Consider the following 26,468-nt stretch of genomic DNA (forward strand, 5'->3'; position numbering starts at 1 on the left):
CCAGGTCACTTAACAGTCTGTGGTGTAACTTTGAAGTGGTTTGCAAAAGTGGCAGTGTGGAGGGTGTATCACTGGAATACTTGAAGTGCATTCAACCGTGAAGAGAAATAAAAATAAACACAGGTGACAGGAGGATCATGGAAACCCATTGATTTGGCAGTAGAATTTTTTGCGAGACACTGCAGGATGAATTTGTTACAGATCGAAGACTACATGTGCAGTGGAAAGGGTTTCAACTATTTCTGCTGGCTAGGAAGCCACAGCAGCTTCAACTTGATGCTGTGTAAATACATTGGGGCTGAGTACACAGCTGTGCAGACTGGAACCCCCTCAATGAAATTGACATATCCTCTCTGTCAGAGGACTTTAAAGGGATCTGCTCTTATCTGCAGCTTCTGTTATGGAGAAAGGAAAATCTCTGCTGCAGATTAGAGTGCTGCAAAGATTTAAAATCCTGCCAGATGACCGGTGGCTTTGGAGGTCAAAGTGACCTGGCCACTTCAAACTTTTCACAGCTGACAGGCAGGAATGCAGATATTAATCACAGGGCTGGCTGAAATCACCCCATGCTAGGAGTGATCTTCAAGCCTGCCACAGCTAGAAGGGTCGGTCCAACCATCCATCCCGTTGTAGAATGGCAAGGTCAACCCCTGACCCCCAGCGCAAGCCCACCCAACCCCCAGGACCCCTGACAGACCCGCCCTTTGCAGCCTAGCTCCTCAAGCCCCTTCAAGGCTCAAGGCACAAGCCCACGGTATCGGTGCCAGGGATAGTTCACTGTTGACACTGCCAAAACATGACCTGAAGGGAGACTGAGGGGGGAGGGTGCCTGAAAGGGTCAGCTCGGATAGACCTCATGCCAATGTAGTGTGGGGTGGAGGATGCCACTCGTTGCTGAAGGTGGTCATGCTTCCTCAACCCTTGGGGTCCAACACGCCAGGTCCTTGCTTGTGAGGACCTGCAGAAAAGCTCGCCGAGTCAGACCCTACTGGGAGGTGGGTGAATTATGAGAGCTATTTGAATTGGGCTTCAAACCCACTAATTACATTGAAAGTATTGAATTTGAATATGTTTCAAGTTCTCACCCGCTATGGGTGGCACAGTGGCATAGTGGTTAGCACTCCTGCATCACGCCAGAGACTCAGGGGACTGTTTGGAGTTTGTAAATTCTCTGTGTCTACGTGGGTTTTCTGTGGGTGCTTTGGTTTTCTCCCACAGTCTAAAGATGTGCGGGTTAGGATGATTGGCCATGCTAAATTGCCCCTTGGCACCAGGAGGATTAGTGGGGTAAATACATGGGGTTACAGAGATAGGGCTTGGATGGGATTGTTGTTGTTGCAGGCTCAATGGGCAGAATGGCCACCTTCTGCACTGTAAGGATTTGAACCTGATCAGGGCCAGCAGCACAGTCTGGAAGGGTCACAGCGGATTTTGCAACCGATGTGGAACCCATTTTTCTGCTGACTCCCGATTTTCCAAGCCATCATGATGCTCTCTGGGAGTTAGCAGACTGGACAATCCCCTCCATGTCTGTCAACAATTGGCTTTAGACTTTTGATCTATCTGTTAGTGCAGTTCTTAATGACATTGAATAGTATCTTGCTGTTTCATATTGGGTACCAGCATTCGTAGGAAAAATTACAAAACTTTATTTGAGCTGTCTAATCAGCACAGAATTGTTACGGTGCAGAAAGAGATGATTCGGCCCATCCTGTCTGCACTGGCTCTCCAAGTAAGCAATCTGAATTAGTGCCATTCCCCATGTCTTTTGTCTGTAACCCCACACATTGTTTCTATGCAAATAATTATCTGATACCCTTTTGAATACCTTGATTGAACTTACCTCCACCACACTTCCAGGCAGTGCATTCAGACCTGAACCACTATATAAAATGTTTTTCTCACGTCACATTTGTTTCTTTGCAAATTGCTTTAAATCTGTGCCCTCTCAATCTTGATTCTTTCACCAGCGGGAACAGTTTCTACCTACCTACTCTGTCCAGCCCTTCATGATTTTGAACAGTCTATCAATTCTCCTCTTAGCCTTCCCCTTTTCAAGGGAAACAGTCTCAGTCTCTCCATTCTATCTTTATACCTGAGGTTTCTCATCCCTGGAACCATTTTGTACTTCTTCTGCACTCTCTCCAATGCATTCACATCCTGCATAAAGTGTGGTGCCAAGAACTGTACATAATACTCCAGATGAGATCTAACTATTGTTTTATATAACTTTGGCATAATCTCCTTCCTCTTGTACTGTTTGCCCTTACTCATAAAGCCTATGATACCATAGACTATATTAACTGCTCTCTCCACCCGTCCTGTCACCTTCAATGACTGTCTTATGCACATATACACCCAGGTCACTTTGCTCTTGCACACCCTTTAGAATTGTACCCTTAATTCTATACCATCTCTCCATGTTCTTCCACTAAAATGAATTGCCTCACATTTTCATTGCATTGAACTTTATCACCACCTAAGTAACCATTCCGCCAACTTGTTCATGTTCTTTTGGAGGTCTACATTGTCATCCAGAAACTTTGAAATTGCCCCCTACACACCAATATCTAGATCATTAACATATATCTGGGAAGGCAAGGGTCCCAATACCGCCTCCTGGGGAATTCCATTACAAGCCTTCCTGCAGCCCAAAAAAATCCATTAACCATTACTCACTGTTTCTTATTGTTCAGCCAATTTTGTATTCACATTGCTCCTTTCCTTTTATTCCATGAGCTATAACTTTGCTTATGGTTCTGTGGTGCGGGACTATCGAATGCCTTTTGAAAGCCCATGTATACCACGTCAATAGCATTACTCTCATTAACCCCCTTTGTTATCTCTTCAAAAAACTCCAGCAAGTTGAACAACTTGGCTCACCTATTTTCCAAGAACTGAGTCTAATTGTAGCTCCTTTCTTGTTGAACTAGACATGTACTGCTGTAGAAAATTCTCCTGAACACACATTCTTGCTCCTCTCTGCCCTCTTCACTATCACTGTCTAAGTCTATATATGGGTAATTAAAGTCCCCATTATACCTAGTTAACATTTGCACTTCTCGGTAATTTCCCTGCAGATTTGTTCTTCTACATTCTTTGCACTAGTTGGTGGCCTGTAGTCTACACCAAGCAATGTAATTGCACTCTTTTTGTTCCTTAGCTTTAGCCAAATTGATTCTGTCCTTGAACCCTCTGTAATTTCCTATTTTTCCAACACTGCAAAGTGTTCTCTAATCAATACTGCTACTCTTCCCACTTTTCCTTCCTTTCCTATCTTTTCTGAACACTTCTATCCAGGAATATTTAACATCCAGCCACACCGTTACTTGAGCCTGATCTCATTGCCACAACATCATTATTCGGCAAAGCAATCTGAACCTGTACCAATCCTATTTGCTGTACTCCATGCATTCACCTGCATGCAGTTTAACCCTGATTTACTCCATTATTTTCTCCCTCACTCTGACTCCACTTATCAGTTTCTCATTCTCTATTCTAGTACTGTCTATCCCTTAAAGTATTTGTGCACCTTGGCATTACATAAAAGCAGCAATAATTCAAGTGTAAACTCACTCATTATTGTGGACCTAATCAAGCACAATGATTGATGACGTGAATTACAACAAGAGAAATAAGAAAATATTAGGAAAGCACAGGTTTATTTACAGGATTGAGGAATAGCGCTTCATCTTTTGATTAAGCACTATACAGCTTCCTAAACTCAAAATTGGGTTCAGCAATTTCAGACCAAAAATCTTTGCCCTTCCATTTTGTTTCTCTTTCTTTGCACGTGCCAGCCTTAAACTTGTTTTTTCTCTTTTTTGCTTTTGGATGGCAGCTGTTCACTGTTCTGCCATTGACACTTCCTCTGGACTGTGTTTCTTCCCTTTGCTTGTCCCATTATAACTTTCCCTTACTCTGCTACACCAACACTTTTCTCATTTAATTTCTTCCTTCTTCCTTCTTCCATCCCATTACAGACCCTGACAATCTCAAATGTTAACACTGTTTCTTTTTCTACAGATGCTGCCTGATCTACTGATTATTTCCTGTATCTTCTGTTTTTATTCCAGATTTCCAGCATCCATTGTAATTTGCTTTTGGATAAGTATAATTAAGTGTTAAATTGTAGGGAATAAAGGAACAGCAACACTAAAAAGGAAATACTATACCCAAATCATGTGTTCCAGCTGAATATTGTTAGTGTTCTGTTTTCAGCACAGACTTGATTACTGCCACTTTGGATTTAATTTATGCAGACAGATTAATTATAGTATTCTATAACTGTTATCTGTTTGCAGATTAAATCTCGTTCTCAACTCCGGCTTTCTGGCCTCTTTCCTTCTGCATACTGGTGTGGTTATGCCCTGGTGGATATCCCAGTTTATTTCATCATAGTTGTAATCATGCTCATCTGTGTGATTGCATTTAATTCCACATCATTGCTTCATACAGGTGCTATAATTTCAATGGTAAGTAAAATCACCAGCATGCTTACTTTAATTTTAATCCAATAAATTCTGCAAATATAATTTTCAAATGTAACACAAATTGTTTTCTTTTTATACTGTTTTAGTGGTATAGAACATATAAAAATGAGTTATAAAATACACTTCAGTCCAAGCCTTTGAAATGTTAATCTGACAGCATCTGTGGAGAGAGAACAGTCATCCAGACGTCAATTGTTGGTTCAGTTCTGTTTCCACAGATGTTGTCAGACCTGCTCAGACTTTTCAGCATTTTCTGATTTTGTTTCAGATTCCAGTATCCACAGTAATTTGCTTTTACTTTTCAAGTGTTGTATAGGTTTGCAGTGTGATCATTTATGTTAGCAAACTCAATAATTAATTTAAACTGAGGTTTTGCCGTTAACTATTCAATAGATAAAAAAACTGTTTAAATCCTGGCAAGTGGCTCTGGTCAAAGCATTGCCCGTGGGGAATGAACCGGGTAATGGCTGTTCCTGGAGTGTTTGTCATGTTGAAAAAGGCACAATGTGTGGACCTGCTCCTTCTGTCTACAAGTGCTTTGATCAGAGTCAGTCTGCCTGGTTTGAATTTAAACAAGAGCTTGACAGTTAACTGTTATCTGGTGCATTCTCTATGAAAATGTTTCTACAAATCAGAGTCCACTTGCCAACCAATCAGTATCCTTTCCCTATGCAGTAGAAATTGTTGTTCTCTTCGCAATTTGTATTCTTGCAAAATCTTACTGATGAGTATAAGATGAATAACTTCAACAACACGTCCCTTTTTTTCAGGAATTTAATAATTAAGTTTTGAAAATGTTATCCCTGGTTAGTAGTTTCTTTTAGGATATATATTGCGTATGGATCACTGGAGCGAATTGAAAGCTGTCTGAAAGAAATGGAATTAGAGAGACAGACTGTTGCAAAGGTTAATGCTACTCAATAGAGCTCACTAAGTATATCTTTGTTACTTTAATTACTCTCATGTTTTACAGATGCTGTGTCTTATTGGCTGGGCCCCAGCGATGACGCTCTTTGCCTATGCTTATTCCTTCAGGTTTGATCGAATGCAGTCTTCTCGAGACTTTTTTCTGATCTCTTCAGTAATCGTAAGTAAAAACGTAGGCATTAAAACAAGAACAATGATTAACATTGATGTTTACTTTGCTCATTTGTTTTAACAAAGCAACACTTGGAAATTACCTCTTTGATGGATTCAAAAAGCCATTGGTTTTGTCTAATTGAGTGTTGAAAGATTTTAAATATCAATTGTTTGTATTTCAATCACTTTTTCCCAAGGTAGCTATATAATTTTGCATTTGTGTTTTCTTGTAGATTAATATAATTTCAATCAGTCTAATATTCTTAGTCCGCCTAATACTAAAGGAAGCAGCTGCCAACATGCTGCACTGCGCTTTGTCACTTTTTATTCCACCATATGTGATTACAGGATGCTTGTATTACACAGCCAAGGTAAGAAGCTACTTCTTTAAATATCATTCTGTCTGAATGTATAATAGTTAATATTAATTGCATGCAAACAAATGGCCAAAATATGAGATACTACCTGACCTTCAGATTGTCAGTATAAAAAGAGTGACCAGAATGATTGAGCCATGAAGTTTGTTTGACTTGTGTAGTGGTTTGATACAACAGAGGGCTTGTTAGGCCACTTTAGAGGGCAGTTGAGAGTTAATCACATTTCTGTGTATCTGGAGACATATGTAGCCAGGTTAGGTAAGAGCAGCAGAGTTCATTCCCTTAAGGACATTACACCTAGATCATTGATACCTATTTTTTTCTACTTTTGCAAATTCCTGGAAAAATGAATTTTTGAAAAAGAACTTGTTGCAATAACCAACATTGTTTTTTTTTCTGGATTAAGTTCAGCTGTTGTCATATTTGGCTTGTTTCTTTGGTACAGCTTAAAAATTATCAAGAATTTTAAAAAAAACCATCATAAATATAAATGTGGTCCAATGAGAATGCACATTTCAGGAACTATTTGCATAACAATAAACATTATAGAAATAGAAGTTACCAGCCCTTAATTAACTTCATTGAAATCACTGCTTGCATTTTATCTTTTAATACTGCAGCAGAAAAGGTTTGATTACAGATATAATGCCATAAATATTAAGAAAAACAGCATTTTTGTCAAGGATAGTAACAGTGGATGACTTTTTTATGGAATTATTGTTGACTGGCAAAGGCTTCATTTGGATCAAGGTGCACAAGTTCTCTGCAGTATACAAATAAAAATGTGAGCTGTGAAAACTAATGCTTGTACAATTTCGGAGGAGATCTTTAAAGTTTTTTAAAGTTTATTTAAAAGTTGGCTTATATTAACGCTGCAATGAAGTTACTGTGAAATTCCCCTAGTTGCTACACTCCAGCACCTGTTTGGATACACTGAGAGAATTTAACATGGCCAATGTACCTAACCAGCTCATCTTTCAGACTGTGGGAGGAAACTGGAGCACCCACAGGAAACCCACTCAGACATGGGGAGAATGTGCACTCTCTACACAGACAGTGACCCAAGCCAGGAATAGAACCCGGGTCTCTGGCGCTGTGAGGCAGCGGTGCTAACCACTGTGTCACCGTGCCGCCCCACGGAGGCTCAAAATGACTTTACTGCTAAATTTCCTCTCTGCCTGCCCTTCTGTCTGTTTGTATGGTGCAGCAAGATACTGATAAATAGGAGAAATGTATTGGTTAGTTATTCTACATTTTTAAAAAACCATGACAACCTCAGCATTCATTCTAAGTTGAATACACAGGTTTTTCTGGATCACAAGGATGAGCCCAATCTAACAATAGGAACATATCTGGAGTGGAAACAGAATATCCTTATAACTATCATCTCAGTAAGTTTTACTTTTTAACTATTGAACTGAAATAGATCAGACATAAATGTGCCTCTCTGAAATTAGTTGAGCTGTAAATATAAGAAAGGACACTGGGAGTTCAAACTTCCAGAAATTTTGACGAATATTACAGCTATATAAAGAAGTTAATTAACCTAATTTTTGGTTATCTTGGAAGAAATAACAGTGTGGTTGGGATAAAGGTGGGTGGCTGACTTGTATGCTTCCCTTCACAAATGAAGGGGACTGTTTGGAGATTAAAGTCCAGAATGAGATCTTTGGACATAGTGTCCAGTTAAATAATGAGAGGAAGGCAAATCTCAGCAGAGATGAACTTAAGTATTCGTAAATATATGTCCATATTTATAAATATGGCCATTTTTCCATGTTTTTATACCTATTTGTATAAAATCAGTAAAATAATTCAAGAAGAGAAAACACTGTTTGCTTTGCTTATTATTTATGACTTAAGTAAAACAATTTTGTTTTGTGTGTTAGCCTTACATTCAATGCTTGGTTCTACTATTTGTTCTACGCCAACTAGAGAAGATTCATGGAGGAAAAGCAATTCGAGCAGATACATGTTGCAGGTTAGTCAGCTCATCAGACTGAACTGAGGTGATCTTTTTTAATTATGGCTGCACAGTTTCTTACATATACCACTTGGAGTTGAGGTATTGGGGGTCAAGGGTGATCCTGGGCTTTTGTGATACTAGAAGAATGATTCTGGAATTTTGACAGCAGTTGAATAAGAATTTTCTGTAGTTTGGCAGCATATTTTGAGGGGAACTAGAAGTTAACAGAATCTGAGAGGGCAGAATGCAAAGCTTGGCTCAGAGGTGAATCATTCATTGTCAGTAATAAGATGAATGGATGAGTATCTATAGACATAAGATGTACATTCTGGAAGCGCTGACATATAGGTTTCCAGTAGAATTTTGAAAATTTTGACTAACTGTTAGTTTCTGGGGAAAACAGAGCCAGTGGTCTGTTACCAATCTGATGGGGATCAACACAATCCAGCTTGGAATACACTCTTACAAGTGTAATGAATGCAGAAGCATGATCAGTTCCTGAATACAAATGTATTTTTTCCTGTTTTAATACAGAATTTTTCCCTCAAAGAGTAAATTCAAACTAAATACAGAAGAACCTGAGAATGAGGATGATGATGTCAAAGAAGAAAGAGCAAGGGTTCGGGAGGCATTGACTTGTCAGAGCTGTGAGGAGGTAAGAAGCTGCATGAATCAATCAGTTCACTGGATTGTAATGGAATAGCAAGTTACTTTTTAGTTGCTCAAACTGTGAATGTGATTGGATTTTGAAAATGGATTATTTTAATGAATGTTAGAACATGTTTACAGAAAGTTAGCTGTATTGTGATAACTCTAATGGGTCTATGGGGAATCACTGATTGATCTCCCTGTGGGGCTCGTTGAGTATGAGTTTCCCTGGTAACAGGCAGTGGCCTTCCCGGCTGGAACTCATTACCTTAGTCTTAAGGCCTGCTGAGCTACAGTCCTCAGGTAGAGACTAATGTGTGTACGCCATGGTAGTGGTTTTACTTTGCATTCTGTAATAAACTATATTACTTTCCACTTGGGTTTCCTGAGTCACTACATGTATTAATATTGACAAATTATAGAAACTAATTAACAAATCAGATTTATTTAGCACAGATTATAAGTTCTGTATGATAACCATGGCAACTAGATCTGGAGAAACTAGGCACATGTTGTATCCAAATATACATTAAAACATTTATGGTGAAAATTTGCATTTTTAGTCAGTGTTTAGCCCATCGCCTGTGAGTGATCTGATTTTAAATAACATAAAATCAATTCTTAATGTGCTGAACCACTTGCTACATTGAGTAATGTAGACGCTTAATAAATTAAACAAATAAAGGTTCATAAGCTTTTAAAATCTTCCTTTTGATGTTACTGCACTTGTAAAATTTGAAGAGCCTCTCGACCGCCAAATAAACATAATGAGCAGAAACTTGGAATGGTGATTAATTCAATGTGGGGAATATCCAGGTTTTTGTCAGCTTCCAGGAAGCCATGTTTTAAGCTAGCACAGAGGATTGAGGATATTCAATGTGCGTTTATAATTCAATGATTTTTTGCACCAAACTTCTGGCAAATTGCATGCAAGAACAAAAGTGCAATGAGTGGAACTGAGTGAAAGTCCTGCCTCTAGTCTCTGTGATGAGTAGGTTACTAGACGCCAGTGAATTTCAGAATTAGGCACCAATTCTGGATTTGTTCTGCTGTGAGTAAAAATTTCTCATCATTTAACAGTTGGTTATGGAGCTTACATTCACCCTGCGCTTGCAGCCTGACATTTGCTTACTAAACCTCTTTACCAATGCTATATTTTTCCTTACTTAGAATACTTAACCTAGAAACTGACATACAGAACAGAATTTTATGAGATAAATTCCAAGTGTCCACCTAATGTGAAATTGGGAGAGTTCCTGATCTGTTGGGCAAATTTTCAAGCCCAATTTTATGCACTTAGTCATTGAAAAAATGGTGTGGACTGTTTCTAGCTGCTGCAGGCAGTGGGCCGGATTTAATTGGCCAGCCAACCCGTAGAGGAACTAATGCACATGATTCTGAAACACACACGCACTCGCTTGGCGCAGTTCCACAGCCGATTACGAGTCCCACAATTCATGTGCATCTAGTTCCCACACCCACACCAATCGGGCTGCCACCAATCCAGTTGCAACTGCAGGCCCCATCTTCCATAGGCCCCATCCCCTGGCAGTGCCTGGTGGGCATTGCCCAGTAGCCAGTGCCAGGTTGGCACTGCCCAAGGAGCACCCCTCCTGCCCTTGGCCACCCTAGGGGGCCTCAATGGCCTTTGGTTTCACCAGTGAAGCCGACAGGGTTGTTCCCCGTTTATGGGGAGCAGGTGTTTTCCTCACCAGAGAGAACCTCTCCTGGCAAAGTCATAAAGGCAAGTGAGCCCAGATAATTGAGTACCAGGCTCACTAAATACATGCAGATCAGAATTTCAATACATTTCAATAAATTATTCAGACCTCACCAGAAAACCGGTTCTCATAAGATCGCAAGAACTGAGAAATTAGGCAATGATCCTGATTTCTCAGCTGTTGTGCAATTTTACTGGCTCGCTCTATCTATCGATGGGTGGGGTGAGCCAGTAAAATTTCACCCATACTGTCCCCTCCTCTAACATGACCACTGTTCTTTCGTATAGCAGTTCAGGATAAAGTTTTATTAATGCAGCTGGTTGCCAGGATAACATGCACTTTACATATATGTTGTGGTCCAGAACTTTGGGTCATCTTGGTAAGAGCTCCAGTTTTCTTGCCACCACGTGTGATCCTGAAAGAGGATATTAAAAATTAGCTGGAGAAGCCAGGATTGAATTTGAGAAGAATTTTCTTTTGGATGTCATATTCTTAGATGAGCAAACTAACTGTTCAACATTGAGAAGATCAAGCATTGTCTTTGTTCCTCGCTGCAAGCTGCATTCCTTGTGCATTGGTTCCATGCCTCTCTCTAGCCATTGCCTCAGGTGGAAACAAACTCTTCATAAATCTTGGATTTTATTTGACTATCTCCATATCCTCTCCATCACCAAAAACACTTGCTTCTACTTCTAACATTGCTTATTTTATATCCCTGCATCAGTGTTTGTTAACTCTAGGTGCAATTATTCCAATGCTGTTCAAATCAAAGTGCCACTTCTCAAATTCCAAATGTCCGCTCACTGCTTATCACCTAATTTGCACCAAGTCCCCTTCATCCATGCTCCATGGGCTTCTGGGCCACCAATTGTTCAAATTGAAAATGTCATTCATAAGTTCAAATCCTTCCTTGGTTTCTCTCTCAAATTTCCCCCAGCTCTGTCACCCACCAAAAATCCTGCATTCCTCCATTTCTGGTCTCTTGTATACCATTGACTTCCTTTGCCCCACTGTTGGCAATCATACTTTGAGTTTCCTACACCTAAGCTCTAGACTTCCTCCTGAAACCCCTCTGCATGCTTTGAACCTACTTCTTTGATCAAAGTTTTGGCCACCTGTCCTATTGCCTGCTCCTTTGGTTCAGTGCCAATTTTGGTGTCGTGTTATGCTCCTGAGGAGCACCTTGGGATGCTTTACTATGTTTAAAGTCCTCTACAAATGTAAGTTCATTTGAAAGTAGAAAGAATTTGGAGAAAATGTTTTTGTGATTATGATCATAAGAATTTTGATGAGAGGAAACTGTGTTGCTTATAAATGGGTCTTGGATTCTAAAGTTTTTGAGTTGGAATTTTGCTCTCGGGGATGCGTTATTTCCAACAATAAACAACACATTTGGATGGAAGGAAACATTAACTAATTTGTTTGGCTTTTAATTTTCTAGAAACCAGCAATTGTGGTCAGTAACATGCGAAAAGTTTACACTGGAAAGCCACAGGTGTGCAATTGCTTTACAAAGAAAAAAAGTAAAAATACAGTGGCAACCAAAAATGTCTCCTTTTGTGTAAGAAAAGGTAAATATACTTCATTGGGTGTGGTCGATACAGCACTTGAATGACAGAAAACAGAAAAACTGAAGAAAGTTGGCCTGGGTGTGTGCGTAAGCCTAGAGCTGGTTAGGATTGTTTAATTTGCAGACTGTAACCATGTTTGTGTTCCAATGGAGATACATAAACAAGTTGCTTAATTGAGTGAAGAGCATGATGGGTGCTATAAAAGAATGAAAAATCATAGGAAAGTAATCTGGATTAAGATTTTGTGCAAGGTAACCTTTATTCAGGCCAATTTTCTCCACTTTTCTTTTTAATCACCTGGCATTGCCTTCACTCAAGTAAGCAATCTGTTTATGGATCTCTATGGTAGCATAGCCTGTAGCCATATCTAGAATTTCAGTAGAAATGTGTTACGTTTGCTGAAAACAGCCGTAGGATTCCCCAGTTGTGCAGGAATGAAGAGCACTGTTTGTTTTCCAGCATTTTTGCTTGTTTTGCAAATGCAGTAGGAACATCTAAAACACATTCTGATAGTCTTAAATGTGTGGGAGCTGCACGTGGTCTGTACTTAGGAGTTTCTTTGCCTCTCCTGCTGAGTACTCTGCATCAATGCAAACTGGTATACGTAAAATATAATGAAAATTATTGCAATGGAAATTTATATTGCACAAAGGCTTTGTATTCTAGATTTGTTTATATTTTTTCAGGTGAAGTTCTGGGATTACTGGGTCCAAATGGTGCTGGCAAAAGCACTACCATTTCTGTGATCACAGGTGACTTAGAACCATCAGCTGGTCAGGTATGTTAATGTCTGAAAAATGGAGCAGTTAAGGTGTGTTGAAAAGTGAGTTGCAGTTACCGCAGAATTTCCAATTTTTTATGGTCTGAAACTCTTGACAGCTTCAATGATGAAGGAAGACTCTCACTTTTACCAATGATCTGTTAAGAAAATAAGTATTTATCATAGGACTGTAAACCAGAATGGAGTTCACTCCCAAAACTAATGCAGTCAAGCAGCTTTAACCCTGAAGACATTTTTGTGGGGAAATGGCCAAAAATATAATCTTACAAGTCTGCGTAGGCTTTCGTCAGTTACTCCTTTCCCATAATAAATCTTCTAATTTGTTACCCATTACTGCAGAGCTATGGTTTACTCATAGCTATACCTTACCCACTTTATCCCTTTCTCTCCTTTCTATTGGATTTTATAGTGGCAACTCTCCAGCTTTGGCATAACTTCCATGTTGAAGGTCATTTAAGATATAGTGGTCAGAATCTCTGATATTTTCTCACTAACTTATTTAAGTATGCTTCAATGCTATCTTTTTTCTTATCTATACTTCAACTTTCTAATTTCCTTTGTTTAATTACTCACTTTTTATATGTCATTTAATTTCCTTTATATTAGTTGTCCTTGATTTCTCATTATCTCTCCTTTCAACTCTAAATTTAAGCTTAAGTTTAAGTGAACCATTTACTCATAAGAATATGTCTAATCTGCAGCCTGTTCTGTCTGAAATTTTTTGATGTTCGTCCATTGTTGTTGTTGCCAGTTTTTCTATCTGTGTGGCTTAAATCTATTTTCATTTTGTTGGAATTCCCTTTTGCTGTGTTGTGTCTTCATTTTTGACTGCTCCTTCCCCAGTGCAGTTCTTGAAATGGATCAAGACATTATAGTCACTGTTCATAAAATATTACCGACCTTTTCATTGTCTTATTTGCTCAAGTTTATTTCTGGAACTAGATCAAGCGCTGCCTCTTTCTGTATTAGGCTAAAAACAAACTATCCAGAGAACAGTCCAGAATTTAATGTAAAAATTGCCTTCCTTTTGCCACTTACACTGGGGTAGGACTCTCCAGCCTCGGTAGATGCCTGCAGGAATCCCAAAGCCCTGCAGAATGGGGCATGAGGTAAAAATCGGGATTCCACTGGGCGTCAAAACAGTCGGGATTCACCCAAGCTGTGCTGCCGGCCCTAATCAATTTCCTGCCTGCAGCAGGGCAACCCAATAGTTATGCAAAATTGCTAATTAGAATTAGCAAGTTTGACAGCCCATTCACCAGCCCCTGCCATTCACCCAGCCCCCCAGCAGGAGTGGCACCAGGTGGGCTTTGGTATTGCTAACCACAAACAGACACATGGTGTGCTGGACCCTGAGGGTCCAGGGGAGCACTACCAACCCCTCAAAGGAAAGGCATACAGCCCCTCACCACTCAAATCACGGTTCATCCCCCCACAGGCATGAGAGTGACCCAACCTGCTCCCCCTGCCAATCCATACGCCCCCCCCCCCCAATTCCGGCCACAGACTTTGGCAGTGTCAGTTGTGTATTGCCCCCTGACACCCTGGCCTGGGGTCCCATGAAGGGTCAAGGAGGTAGATCCATTAGCTAATTGCCCCTGTGCTGCTTTTAGGCTGCAGAGAAAGGGTCCCTCAAAGGTCCTGGGGACTGGGTGGGTTTGGGCTGGCAGCAAGGGGTTGACCTCACTACTCTCTGCCAGGATGCGAGTTTTGTAGCTGCACTGCCCCTTCTGGCCTGACATGGTGATTTTGGGCAGCTGCATTCCTGCCTGTCAGCTTTGAAAATTCTGAAGTGGCCTGGTCACTTTGATCTCCATGCCCCAATCACCTGGCAGGTGACCCATGTTTTGAGTGGTGAGGGTGGGGGAAAGAGGGAAGAGAGAATGCCCCTCTTTGGTGAAGGGTCGGCGGTGCTGCCCTGGAGGGTGCCTGCCTCCGACTCCAATCTCAGAACAGTAGAGCCAGCTGGCAGGTTCCCAAAATGACCTCATTTGCATCTTTCAGTAGGTGAATCCCACCAGATGGAAGCTCCCAGTGTAAGTGAGGAACTGTACTGTTTTCCCACTGGCTCAGGTACTTGGCCTGAAAATGGGAGAATACAGCCCATTATATTTACCTCGGTCTATCACTGGATATTCTGTCAACCTTCATTATAATCGCCTTGTGCTAAATTAAGCACAAACACTAATTTGTATACATGCCTCTTTTTTTTGTTCAGTAAAAATGAAGGACAAGGCATGCATTCATATAGCGCCTTTCATGATCACAGGACATCCCAAAGCTTTACAGCCAGTTAACTATAGTCACTATAGTCTATAATAAACCCCCATAGACTAACAATTCCATTGTTATTCCTTAAAGCTAACCAAATAAATCCAGCCTTTTCACAATCCCTATTTTGTCCTTCCAGTATTGAATTGGAATTGTTAGATATTGCCATTCCTATTTGTTCTCTGTTTCATCCTTCCTGAAAATTTTGTTACTAAGAAGGTTTCATTCACAATCCAGCTGTAGCTTAAAATGAGTCTTTGTTCATCCTTTTACGTTATGCCCTTCTTTAGCTTACAAATTTTATTCAAAATATTTAATACGCAACTCAGTCTGATCTCTTTCTGCTTAGCAAACTTGCTTGTTCTTTATTATTTTGCTATTTTTTTCTCTTGCATTTTTCTTGTATAAGCCATGCCCTTTTTTTTCTTTTTGCTTTATGCTGCTTTTATTTCTTCCTCCATCATATTTTAGTTTAACCCATGTCAAAGCATCGGTAATGAATGGAATGCAGACCTTGGTCTCAGCCCTGTTCCAGTGAAACTTCATGCGCAAACTGCTATTGTCTCAAAGCTGGTGCCAATCCCCAGGAAGCTGAACCCTTCTCTTCCTCAATAACTTGTCCTGTCTGTCGAGTGATCATCTTTTCAAATGTGTCTTTCCGGAAGCCCTTCAGCTTACGGAAGACGCCTCAAAAGAATGACAAAGAATGTTTCCAATTGTTCTACTAGCTCAAACTTTGGTAAGCAGTCAAATACACAAATCATCCAGATTGTCCTACATCCCACAAATATAGTATTGCTTAAGCTATCCACATAACTCCACTGATTCTAAGCTACCTTTATAGTGGTTGGAACCCTGATGAAAATCACCCAGGCTCAAAATGCTTGGCTCCATTCTCTTTCCACGGATGCTGTCAGACATTCCAGCATTTGTACCTTTGCAATGTTCCTTTTTTAAAAATAATAAATTGAAACACAAAAATGCAATGACTTATCCCATCAAATATAATTTTGGGTCATTGTCAAGTACAGGTAGAGCTTCCACATACAAACTTCACAATCAACGGATCCTTCTGTTGATATTGCACCTCTTGAGCTCATCAGACCTGTTTGGGAATATGCTGAAGCCACTCAATTTTAAAATGGCTGTTTTGTAGGTATTGATGGGAGATTACACAACTGAATATTTGCAAAGAGAAAGCTCTGTGGAAACTATAGGCTACTGTGCACAGGTGAACCCTCTCTGGCCTAAACTTACTGTGCAGGAACATCTGGAGATATATGCTGCTATCAAGGGACTCAGTAAAGAAGATGCAGCAAATGCTGTTAAACGGTAAGAAAATACCAGAAGTTCTACTGTGACAAATTTCATCAAAAAAATACTTTTCAAAGTTTTGAAACATCTCAGCTACTGTACCAGGTTGCATTTATGAATTACAAGAAAAGCTGTGAAGAAAGTTGAATTTTTTATCAAATTTATTTCATTTTACCATTATTGTTCACGATGTGTGAAATGGGGAATTAATTGATAAATATCTTACTTCTTACAGCATTGTAAAAGCTCTTGAACTGAAGGAATACCTCCAGAAATCAACAAAGAAAGTCTCTGCCGGAATAAAGAGAAAAGTACATATCAGTCAAGTTTTTGTGTCCTATTTCAATTCATGAACTTTGTTTTATGTATGTGTTTAGTGACTGTGCACGGATTGAGGCATCTGGATCAGGTAGATTATCCATCCATCTGTTTGCTTGCTTTGCTTTTTAAAACCATCACAATTGCAATAAATCATTCTCTGTATTACATGTGATTGTCAACTAAAATCAAAGAAAATACAAAAGACTTTCAGAAGAGAATTGTAGCCCATAGCCATGTCATTGCGCCATTCAGGTGGTGTCCGTCGGATATTACACTGAATACTGTTTGCCTGATTTTTTTTCTTTAACTCACATTTAAGGTGACAAATGTTATTAGGATGTTGTCCTTATTGGGCAGAGTTGTTTTTTTGTGGTGTGCAGTGGGAAGGAAAAACAGCCCTGAGGGCGGCAGCTTCTGCTATGTATTTCAGGACTTAGTTTAAAAAAACAAGCGGGTCCCATGATATCATGGTTGGAGAGCCCACCCCGCCATCAGCTAAGTTTTTAAAAGGTGCCCTGATACAAATAATTAAAAAGAGAACATGCAGGCTACTGTCAGATGCGAAGACCTGATGATTATATTTAAATGCATTCAAATTAACGTCAGGATCCCTTTTGCCTCATTGGTGGGGGACGAAGACAGTTGGAATCACAAAATCCCATCACCATAAACCGTGTTTTGGGACTCCTGCAGGATTTCCCACTCACACCACTCATTCGATCCCCTGAATATAGGATGGAAAATCACCACTATAGTGTCTGAAACTTGGTTTCGAATCCAGCTTGGGTAAATAATGTGTAGGTCTCGTATCTCTTAAGTGGTGCAAGGTCAGCATTAGACAGTTCTGATGAAAAGTCACCATTCTGAAACATTTTTTTCTCCAAAGATGCTAGCAGATCTGCTGAAAATGCCCAGCATTTAATGTTTTTATTTCAGATTCAAGCATGTGCTACAATCAATGTTTGAGATTGTCTCAAACAAGTTCCTTATGGGAATAAATACTAAATTAGCCATTAAAAATAATCATAGAATGGTTACAGCACAGAAGGAGTCCAAGCATCTTTACTGGCTGTCTGCAGCAGCATCTTAATTGGACCTAATGCCCACTTTATCCATAACCCTGCAATTTTTTTCTCTTCAGATGCTTATCCAATTCTCTTTTGAAAGTCTCGCTTGGGTCTGCCTCCACGTTCTCAGACAGTGCATTCAGATCCTAACCATTCATTGCGTAAAAACATTTTTTTTTTACATATTACCTTTTTTTACATATTACCTTTACATATTACCATTATGTGATTGACATAATGTAATGTCAGTCACATTAAATCAGTGTCCTCTGATTCTTGACCACTGCCAATGGGAACAGATTCACCCTATCCTGTCAAAATTCTCATGATTTTTGAACATCTTGTCAAATCTTCTCTTAACCTTTTCTTAAAGGAGAGCAGCCCATTCTTGTCCAGCATATCTGTAGAATTCCGTTCCTCGTTCCTGGGACGATTCTCATGAATCTTTTCTGACCCCTCTCTAATACTTGCACATTCTTCCTCAAAAGTGATCTCAGAATTGGACACAATACTCTAGTTCAGGTGAACCAGTATTTTATCAAGGTTCATCATAACGTTATAAAGCCTAGGATCTCATGTGCTTCATTGTTTTTTCAATCTGCCCTTCCATCCCCAATGATTTGCGCATTGAGAGATCATGGGAAGCAATGGCTTAGGTGATGAAGGAGCAGTGTTCCGAAAGCTTGTGGCTTGTGCTACCAAATAAACCTGTTGGACTTTAACTTGGTGTTGTGAAACTTCTTACTGTGCTTACCCCAGTCCAACACCAGCATCTCCACATCAATAAATGCTGGCCAGCCAACGATGCCCATGATGAATAACAAAAACACATCGCCCCAGACCCTCAGCTCCTGAACCCCTTTAGATTTTATCCTTTAGTTTATATTGCCACTGCTTATTCTTTGCATTAGTTTCATCTTGTCCACTCAGCCTGACTGTGACCTGTTAAAGGCCATTACTAACCTCCTCATGGTTCGCAATACTTCCGAAGTTTTGTGTCATCTGCAAATTTTGAAATTGTACCCTGCACACTGTGTTCTAGAGCATTAATATATCAAGAATGACAGTGGTCCTGAGGAACCGCACTGTACCTTCCTACAATCTACAGTACGGAGAGTAGGGTTAATGGTTCAAGTCAGGTCATCAAACTGAAAAGTTAACACAGCCTTCCTTTTGCTGCAAGTGATCTGCTGAGTATTTTCAGCTTGTTCTGATTTTTTTTTCCAATTTTCAGTATCTAGTATTTTGGTCACTCTCTTAAGATTGGTAGCACAGTGGTTAGCACTGCTGCTTCACAGCTAAGGGTTATGGGGAGAGGGTGGGAATGTGGAACTGAGCCACGACAGATCAGCCATGATCTTATTGAATGGCGGGGCAGGCTCGAAGGGCTAGATGGCCTACTCCTGCTCCTATTTCTTACGTTCTTATGTTCTCCAGGGACCTGGGTTCAATTCGTGGCTCGGGTCACTGTCTGGGTGGAGTTTGCACATTCTCCTCATGTCTGCATGGGTTTCCTCTGGGTGCTCCAGTTTCCTCCCACAGTTAGGTTGATTGGCCATGCTAAAATTGCCCCTTAGTGTCCTAAGATGCTTAGGTTAGAGGGATTACTGGATAAAATATGTAGGGATATGGGGGTAGGACCTGGGTGGGATTGTGGTCGGTGCAGACTCGATGAGCCAAAGGACCTCTTTCTGCACTGTGGGGTTCTAAGATTCTACGATCCAAATTGGGAAAAGCACTTTGTTTCCTATAAACATAACTGTTTACTTAAGTAATCTATGTACTGTTCTCCAAAGCTTTTCTTTTCCTACAATGTATTCTTCAGATAAGTATGTGAAGTGCTGTGCTATTTGGATGGTTATTATATCTATTTGAGATTCTTGGAGCATGAATTCAGGTTTTCTTTATCAGTTGTGACTAGAATCATCTGAATTTTTAATTTTAACCGCTTTTTTTGTGTTCTGAAGCTTTGCTTTGCACTGTGCATGTTGGGAAACCCTCAGATTGTATTATTGGATGAACCATCAACTGGCATGGATCCTAAAGCCAAACAGTTTATGTGGTAAGTGGCAAATATATTCAACTTCAGATAGGAATACAAAGCACTTGGGAAGAAGTAGCCACCGACTATAATAAAATTTAGTCTGTGTATCATTATCTGACCTGAAATAAGTCTTCAGAGGCGGTGTCCCTTCTTCAGATTCCTCCTTATTTAGAAGCTGCATTAAAGTTCAGAGAGTGGTTCACTGTTAGAATCCAGAGTGCCAGGAGACCTGACGCTCCCAATTAAATATACAGAAAAGACTCCCTGATTGGGCAAGCAATAATGACTTCAATCAGGGAGTTCATATTCCAAAGAGGCCAACTTCAATGGCCTTGTTAATGTCATTACATGATCTTTGTTGTGAAACTTTTTATTGCTGCTTGGACTAAATAATGAAAGTATTTATTCTGATTGGAAGATGTGAGGATCAGTTCTGATTTTTTAAACTTCAAAAGCTTCCTTGAAAATCTATATCTGGCCATTTTTAATTCTATTAAATGTGTCTATATTTTGTTCAGTGTCTTCCTCTTTCCCTTAAAAAGCAATCTGAGATGCTGAATGTGAGGGGCATTAAATGAATGAAGGAACTGATGGCTATTAAAACTTCAACTAGCATGTTGTAAGTAGCTGGTGTAAACTTACAGATGAGACAAACTTATCAAGTGAAGTGTTCTGGAAAAAGTATATTCTTCAGGAACATACAAGTCTTAAGTATTTGTTCAGTTAAATAACAAATAATGAGAACTATTCAACTATACATTTGGGTACAGAAAATAAAGAACATGATAACACGAAAAAGGATGCATCATAAATTCCAGCAAAGATATATTAACTCAGTATATAGCCGTAATCATGAAGGTTAATATATATCTGGAAATATAAGCAAATTCATGAATTCAGATTCATGACGGTATCAGTGCATTAGTTTGCAAAGCACAGTTAAGATGTTGAAATTCTAAAGTTTCATATTTGTTAAACATTAAAAACTGCATAAGCTTAAATGAACATCAAGAATGAAGGTAATAGATTTTAGATTATAGACCAAGTCCCTTTGAGGTAAATTATGTCAAAAGAACTTGAATACTGTTTCACTCTGAATCAAAATACTAAATATAAGCAGCTTACTTTCTATTCATAACATGCGTTAAGGGAGGGTTTTCCTTCCTTGAGAGAGTGCAGCATCTGACCATTAAATGAAAAATTGGCAACACTTGACTGTCTGGATATTAATTGGGTAGTTGGATCTGGGGTTTGAACTTGAGCTGTCTGGTAAATTGTACTCAGTATGTGTTATAGTGATATGCAGGTTCAACTAAAGTTGAAGAATTTATTTTACAGAAAACCATGTCCATTGTCTGAATAAAGTGCAAGAATGATGTTTTGTCTTTCTAGTGTGTTGGTTTCTTAAAGGGAAATTTCCAATTAAGTGGAACCAGAAATCATCCTCCTAAATTTCAGGCTAGCGTAATAGTTCATGCTTGCAAAATATGCTTTGATCAATATTGAAATTGTAAATGGCAATAAATATGGCAAATAATAAATCAACTTTTGTAATATGGTTTCAGGAGAGCAATTCGAGCTGCATTTAAGGACAGACAACGTGGTGCCATCCTGACCACGCATTATATGGAGGAAGCAGAAGCACTTTGTGATCGAGTTGCTATAATGGTATCAGGACAGCTGAGGTACTTTCTTTATTAAATGTCTTGCAAATCTAGACGAGTACAGATTATTCATTAAGTGATCACTGTAAAACATCTGCTCAGTCGTATGCTACTTTTACAATAACCTTGATATTGGTGCCAATCTGATTCTGAAAGTGCAGTTATTAAATTGAAAAATATGCACATCGGCAGCATGGTGACACAGTGTTTAGCAGTGCTGCCTCACAGTGCCAAACACCTCGGTTCACTTCCAGCCTTGGGTGACTTTCTGTGTGAAGTTTGCATGTTCTTCCCATGTCTGTGTGGGTTTCCTCCCACAATCCAAGGATGTGCAGGTAGGTGGATTGGCCATGCTAAATTGCCTCTTAATTTCCAAAGATGTGCAGGTCAGGGGGACTAGTGCGGTAAATATATGGGATTCCTGGGATAGGGCAGGGAGATGGGCCTGGGTAAGATGCTCTGCCATAGAGTTGGTGCAGACACGATGGGTCGCATGGCCTCCTGCATTGTAGGGATTCTATGTGCTAACGCGGAGATAACCTGCAGGAGTGCTTTGTCACAAATAGCGTTGCACCTAAAACCTGTTAAATAATAGTTGAAAGTATGGATCTCACAACAGCCATCAGGAGATAGAGGAACAGATATGTAGGCAGATTTTGGCAAGGTGTAAAAGTAACAGGGTTGTTGTGGTGGGAGATTTTAACTAAATTGACTGGGACTCTGCTAGGGGCATGGATGGGGCAGAGTTTGTAAGGAGCATCCAGGAGGGCTTCTTGAAACAATATGTGGACAGCCCAGCTCAGGAAGGGGCCATACTGGACCTAGTATTGGGGAATGAGCCCAGCCAGGTGGTCAATGTAGGGGAGCAGTTCAGGAATAGTGACCACAATTCAGTAAGTTTAAGGTACCAATGGATAATTGTAGTCCTCAAATAAATTGGGGAAGGCTAATTATAACAATATTTGGCAGGAACTGAAGAATGTAGATTCGGGGCAGTTGTTTGATGGCAAATCAACATCTGGCATTTGGGAGGCTTTCCAGTATAAGTTGATAGAATTCAGAACCAGCACATTCCTGTAACAATGAAGGATAAGTATAGCAAGTTTCGAGAACCTTGGATAACAAGAGATATTGTGAGCCGAGTCAAAGAAGAAAAGGAAGCATTGTCAAGACTAGGAGGCTGGGAACATACAAAGCAAGTGTGGAATACAAGGAAAATAGAAAAAAAACTTAAGCAAGGAGTAAAGAGGGCTAAAAGGGGTCAAGAAAAATCATTTGCCAGCAGGATTAAGGAAAATCCCAAGGCTTTTTATACATATATAAAGAGCAAGAGGGTAGCCAGGGAGAGGGTTGGTTCACTTAAGGATCAGGGAGGGAATCTATGTGTAGAACTAGAGGAAATGGGCAAGGTATTAAATGAATACTTTGCATCAGTACTCACCAAAGAGAAGGAGTTGGTAGATGCTAAGTCTGGGTATGTAGAAGTTTGGGTCATGTTGAGATCAGAAAGGAGGAGGTATTGGGTTTCTTGAGGAACATCAAGGTGGACAAGTTGCCAGGGCCTGATGGGGTATATCCCAGAATACTGAGAGAGGCAAAGGAGGAAATTGCTGGGGCCTTCAGTGATACCTTTGTATCATCACTGGCTACAGGGGAGGTCCCAGAAGATTGGCGAATAACCAATGTTTTTCCTTTGTTTAAGTAGGGTAGCAAGGATAATCCAGGTAATTACAGGCCGATGAGCCTTATGTCAGTGATTGGGAAATTATTGGAGAGGATTCTTCAGGACTGGATTTACTCCCGCTTGGAAATAAGTGAATGTATTAGTGAGAGGCAGCGTAATTTTGTGTAGGGGAGATCGTGTCTCACTAACTTGATCAAGTTTTTCGAGGGAGTGACAAAGATGTTTGATGAAAGTAGGGCAGTGGATGTGATCTACGTGGACTTCAGTAAGGCCTTTGACAAAGTCCCTCATGGCAGACTGGTATAGAAGGTGAAGTCGCATGGGATCAGAGCAAGATGGATACACAACTGGCTCGGTCATAGAAGACAGAGGGTAGCAGTGGAAGGGATGTTTCTGAATGGAGGGCTGCTACAAGTGGTGTTCCTCAGGGATCAGTGCTGGGACCTTTGCTATTTGTAGTGTGTGTGTGTATATATATATTATATATATATAAATGATTTGGAGGAAAACGTAACTGGTTTGATTGGTAAGTTTGTGGACAACACAAAGGTTGGTGGAATTGCGGATAGTGATGAGGGCCATCAAAGGATACAGCAGGATATAGATCAGTTGGAGATTTGGGCAGAGAGATGGCAGATGGAGTTTAATCCAGATATGTGTGAGGTAATGCATTTTGGAAGGTCTAATACAGATGGGAAATTTATGGTAAACGACAGAACCCTTAAGAGGATTGATAGGCAGAGGGATCTGGGTGCACAAGTACACAGGTCACTGAAAGTAGCAACGCAGGTGGAGAAGGTAGTCAAGAAGGCATATGGCATGCTTGCATTCATTAGCCGTAGCGTTGAGTTTAAAAATTGGCAAGTCATGTTGCAACTTTATAGAACTTTAGTTAGGCTGCACTTGGAATATAGTGTTCAATTCTGGTTGCCACACTACCAGAAGGATGTGGAGGTTTTGGAGAAGCTACAGAAAAGATTTACCAGGATGTTGCCTGGTATGAAGGGCATTAGCTATGAGGAGAGATTGGAGAAACTTGGTTTGTTCTCATTGGAATGACAGAGGTTGAAGGGTGACCTGATAGAAGTCTACAAGATTATGAGGTGCATGGATGGAGTAGGTAGTCAGAAGCTTTTTCCCAGGGTGGAAGAGTCAGTTACTAGGGGGCATAAGTTTAAGGTGCCAGGGAGAATATTTAAGAGATGTACAAGGCAAGTTTTTTGCACAGTGGGTGGTGGATGCCTGAAACTCGCTGCTGGGGGAGGTAGTGACTTCTAAGGGGTGACTTGACAAATACATGAATAGGATGGGAAGGGAGGGATATGGTCCCTGGAAGGGTAATGGGTTTTAGTCAGAAGGGCAGCATAGTCGGTGCAGGCTTGAAGGGCCGAAGGGCCTGTTCTTGTGCTGTAATTTTCTTTATTCTTTGAAACATGCAAACTACAATATTGCTGTCCATAATTTAATGGAAGCAGGGAATTATAGACTAGTTACCCTAAAATTTGTTGACTGGAAATTACTAGGACCTTTAACAATGAAGTGACTGGACATTTTGAAAAGTTTCAGCTAATCCAAAAAAATTAGCAAGAATTTGTAATGGGCAAGTCATGCCAAATGGCCCTGATTTAATTTTTTGAAAAGGTGACTGAAGGAGCAGACAGGGCAAAGTATATAGATGCTATTTACTTGGATCTCCTCAATGTATAAGATAAAAACCCTGATAAATGACTCTTAAATCGAAGCTCATGGAATTGAGGGCAAACAGTTGACCTGATTAAGGGATTCTGTGAGCAGCAGAAGACAGAGTGCGGTGATAAAGGCCAGGTGCTCGAATTAGCAAGATAGCAGTTTTCACAGGAAGCTATGTTAGGACTTTAACATTTGCTTCATTTATTAATGCCTTGGAAGATGAGGTAGAGAACCACATATCCAAAATTGCTAGTGACACAACAATGGTCAAATTCAAATAAAATGATTTAAAGCATAAATTAAAATGGGTTATTAATAGATTATGTACAAAACTGGATCGAAGATAAGCCACTTCAGACCTCAAAAGCTTAGATCGGGGTGGTTTGTAAATGGTGAAAAGGTATAATAGTGGAGGTCCAGTAACTTCATTGCAATGTTAATGTCAGCCTACTTGTAACTAATAAACTTTATGGCAATGGTGTGTAGGTCAGTTAACAGGGCTATAATAGATTGAAAAATAAAATATTTTAGTACTACATTTCTGGGACCATTTGTAATGAGTTTAAATGTGGTTGAGACTGACTAACTCAACAAGTTGCTCCTTATCTTGCAATTGAAATTATTCAGAATGAAGATTATGTGGTTTCACAATATAAACACTGAACCAAATTGAATGTTAATTGTGCTAAAACTTACATGTGACTTAATACTAGACTAAAGTTCAGGTGACCTTGTCATTAATAGGTGTATTGGCTCCATACAGCATCTGAAGAGCAAGTATGGTGGTGGATATACACTGGAAATTAAATTGAGGGGTGAGATGACAGAAGCGCAACGAGTAGCTGATATTCATGACAAAATAATGCAAATCTTTCCACATGCTTCTCGCCAGGAAAGGTAAGGTGCAATATTTAACAAGCGCTTACCAAATATGTTACTTGTCTTCCCCATCATCACCCTGGTTTTAGGTTTGGCACAAATGCAATTATTGCTGTATTTTTATGTAGTGATATTGTGCGCACCCCCCACCTCCAAGTTACTTGTCCAGATGCTGCTTAGAATTTCTCTAAATTAATAGTTAAGTCCATTTAAAATGTCATTTAAAGATTGAAATGTTCTGTTGAAAAATTATTATTCAGAAATATTAACTAATTCAACTGTGGCATTGCTTCTGAACAGTTACTAATGTTTACCCCTGTTAGTTGTGGGTAAAATGTGACAATGGTTTGCCTTCGTAGTAGAGCAGAAAATTTATTGAAGGAGTGGGGGATGTATCACAAAGTACACCATGGCATATTGATGGTGAAAAATGCAGGCTCCAGAGATTTATTTTTAGAATTATTTATCTATCACTTCACAAGCTGGTTTAAGGTGTAACCAACTTTGTTCTTCTTTCTCCACATACATCCATTTGTCCGAGAGACTTTGGTTAAATTTAGTGGCAGTAGCTAGTTTGATAACTTAGGAAGAATTGATTAGTTAGGTTTGTATAGGTTTCTGCTTCACAATTGGTAGATTTCCCTATCTCAATGATATTTAATCAAACCAGAATAACTGGACAGCTGATTCTTTAATCAGAAAAGAACAAGACAAGACATGAATTACTGCCAGTTTTGTCCTATATATTTGGCTTGATACGCCAATGATAATCCAATGATACGCCAATGAACTTTTAAACTAGTAAAATGTGATGTAGGATGGCATATATTACTGATACTTCTTGTAGATGATAAACAATGTACTGTTGTGTGTGTGTGTGTGTGTGTGTGTGTATATA

General features: G+C 39.8%; 1 protein-coding gene across 2 annotated transcripts in view; it reads left to right on the plus strand.

Annotated features, from left to right (window-relative positions):
* Nucleotides 1-26,468, plus strand: part of abca5 (ATP-binding cassette, sub-family A (ABC1), member 5) — a 124,361-nt gene that overhangs the window by 77,921 nt on the left and 19,972 nt on the right. For both annotated transcript variants that reach the window (XM_080208831.1, XM_080208832.1), the window contains exons 23-35: nucleotides 4,305-4,475; nucleotides 5,467-5,580; nucleotides 5,807-5,944; nucleotides 7,255-7,341; nucleotides 7,840-7,931; nucleotides 8,451-8,571; nucleotides 11,727-11,856; nucleotides 12,543-12,634; nucleotides 16,065-16,240; nucleotides 16,458-16,533; nucleotides 19,578-19,672; nucleotides 21,220-21,339; nucleotides 25,436-25,588. In XM_080208831.1, the coding sequence (XP_080064957.1) occupies nucleotides 4,305-4,475; nucleotides 5,467-5,580; nucleotides 5,807-5,944; nucleotides 7,255-7,341; nucleotides 7,840-7,931; nucleotides 8,451-8,571; nucleotides 11,727-11,856; nucleotides 12,543-12,634; nucleotides 16,065-16,240; nucleotides 16,458-16,533; nucleotides 19,578-19,672; nucleotides 21,220-21,339; nucleotides 25,436-25,588 (1,565 nt within the window). The remainder of the gene's footprint in view (nucleotides 1-4,304; nucleotides 4,476-5,466; nucleotides 5,581-5,806; nucleotides 5,945-7,254; nucleotides 7,342-7,839; nucleotides 7,932-8,450; nucleotides 8,572-11,726; nucleotides 11,857-12,542; nucleotides 12,635-16,064; nucleotides 16,241-16,457; nucleotides 16,534-19,577; nucleotides 19,673-21,219; nucleotides 21,340-25,435; nucleotides 25,589-26,468) is intronic.

The sequence above is a fragment of the Carcharhinus amblyrhynchos genome, chromosome 21 (assembly GCF_965287045.1).
Source record: "Carcharhinus amblyrhynchos chromosome 21, sCarAmb.v2.hapA, whole genome shotgun sequence".
Lineage (NCBI taxonomy): Eukaryota > Metazoa > Chordata > Chondrichthyes > Carcharhiniformes > Carcharhinidae > Carcharhinus > Carcharhinus amblyrhynchos.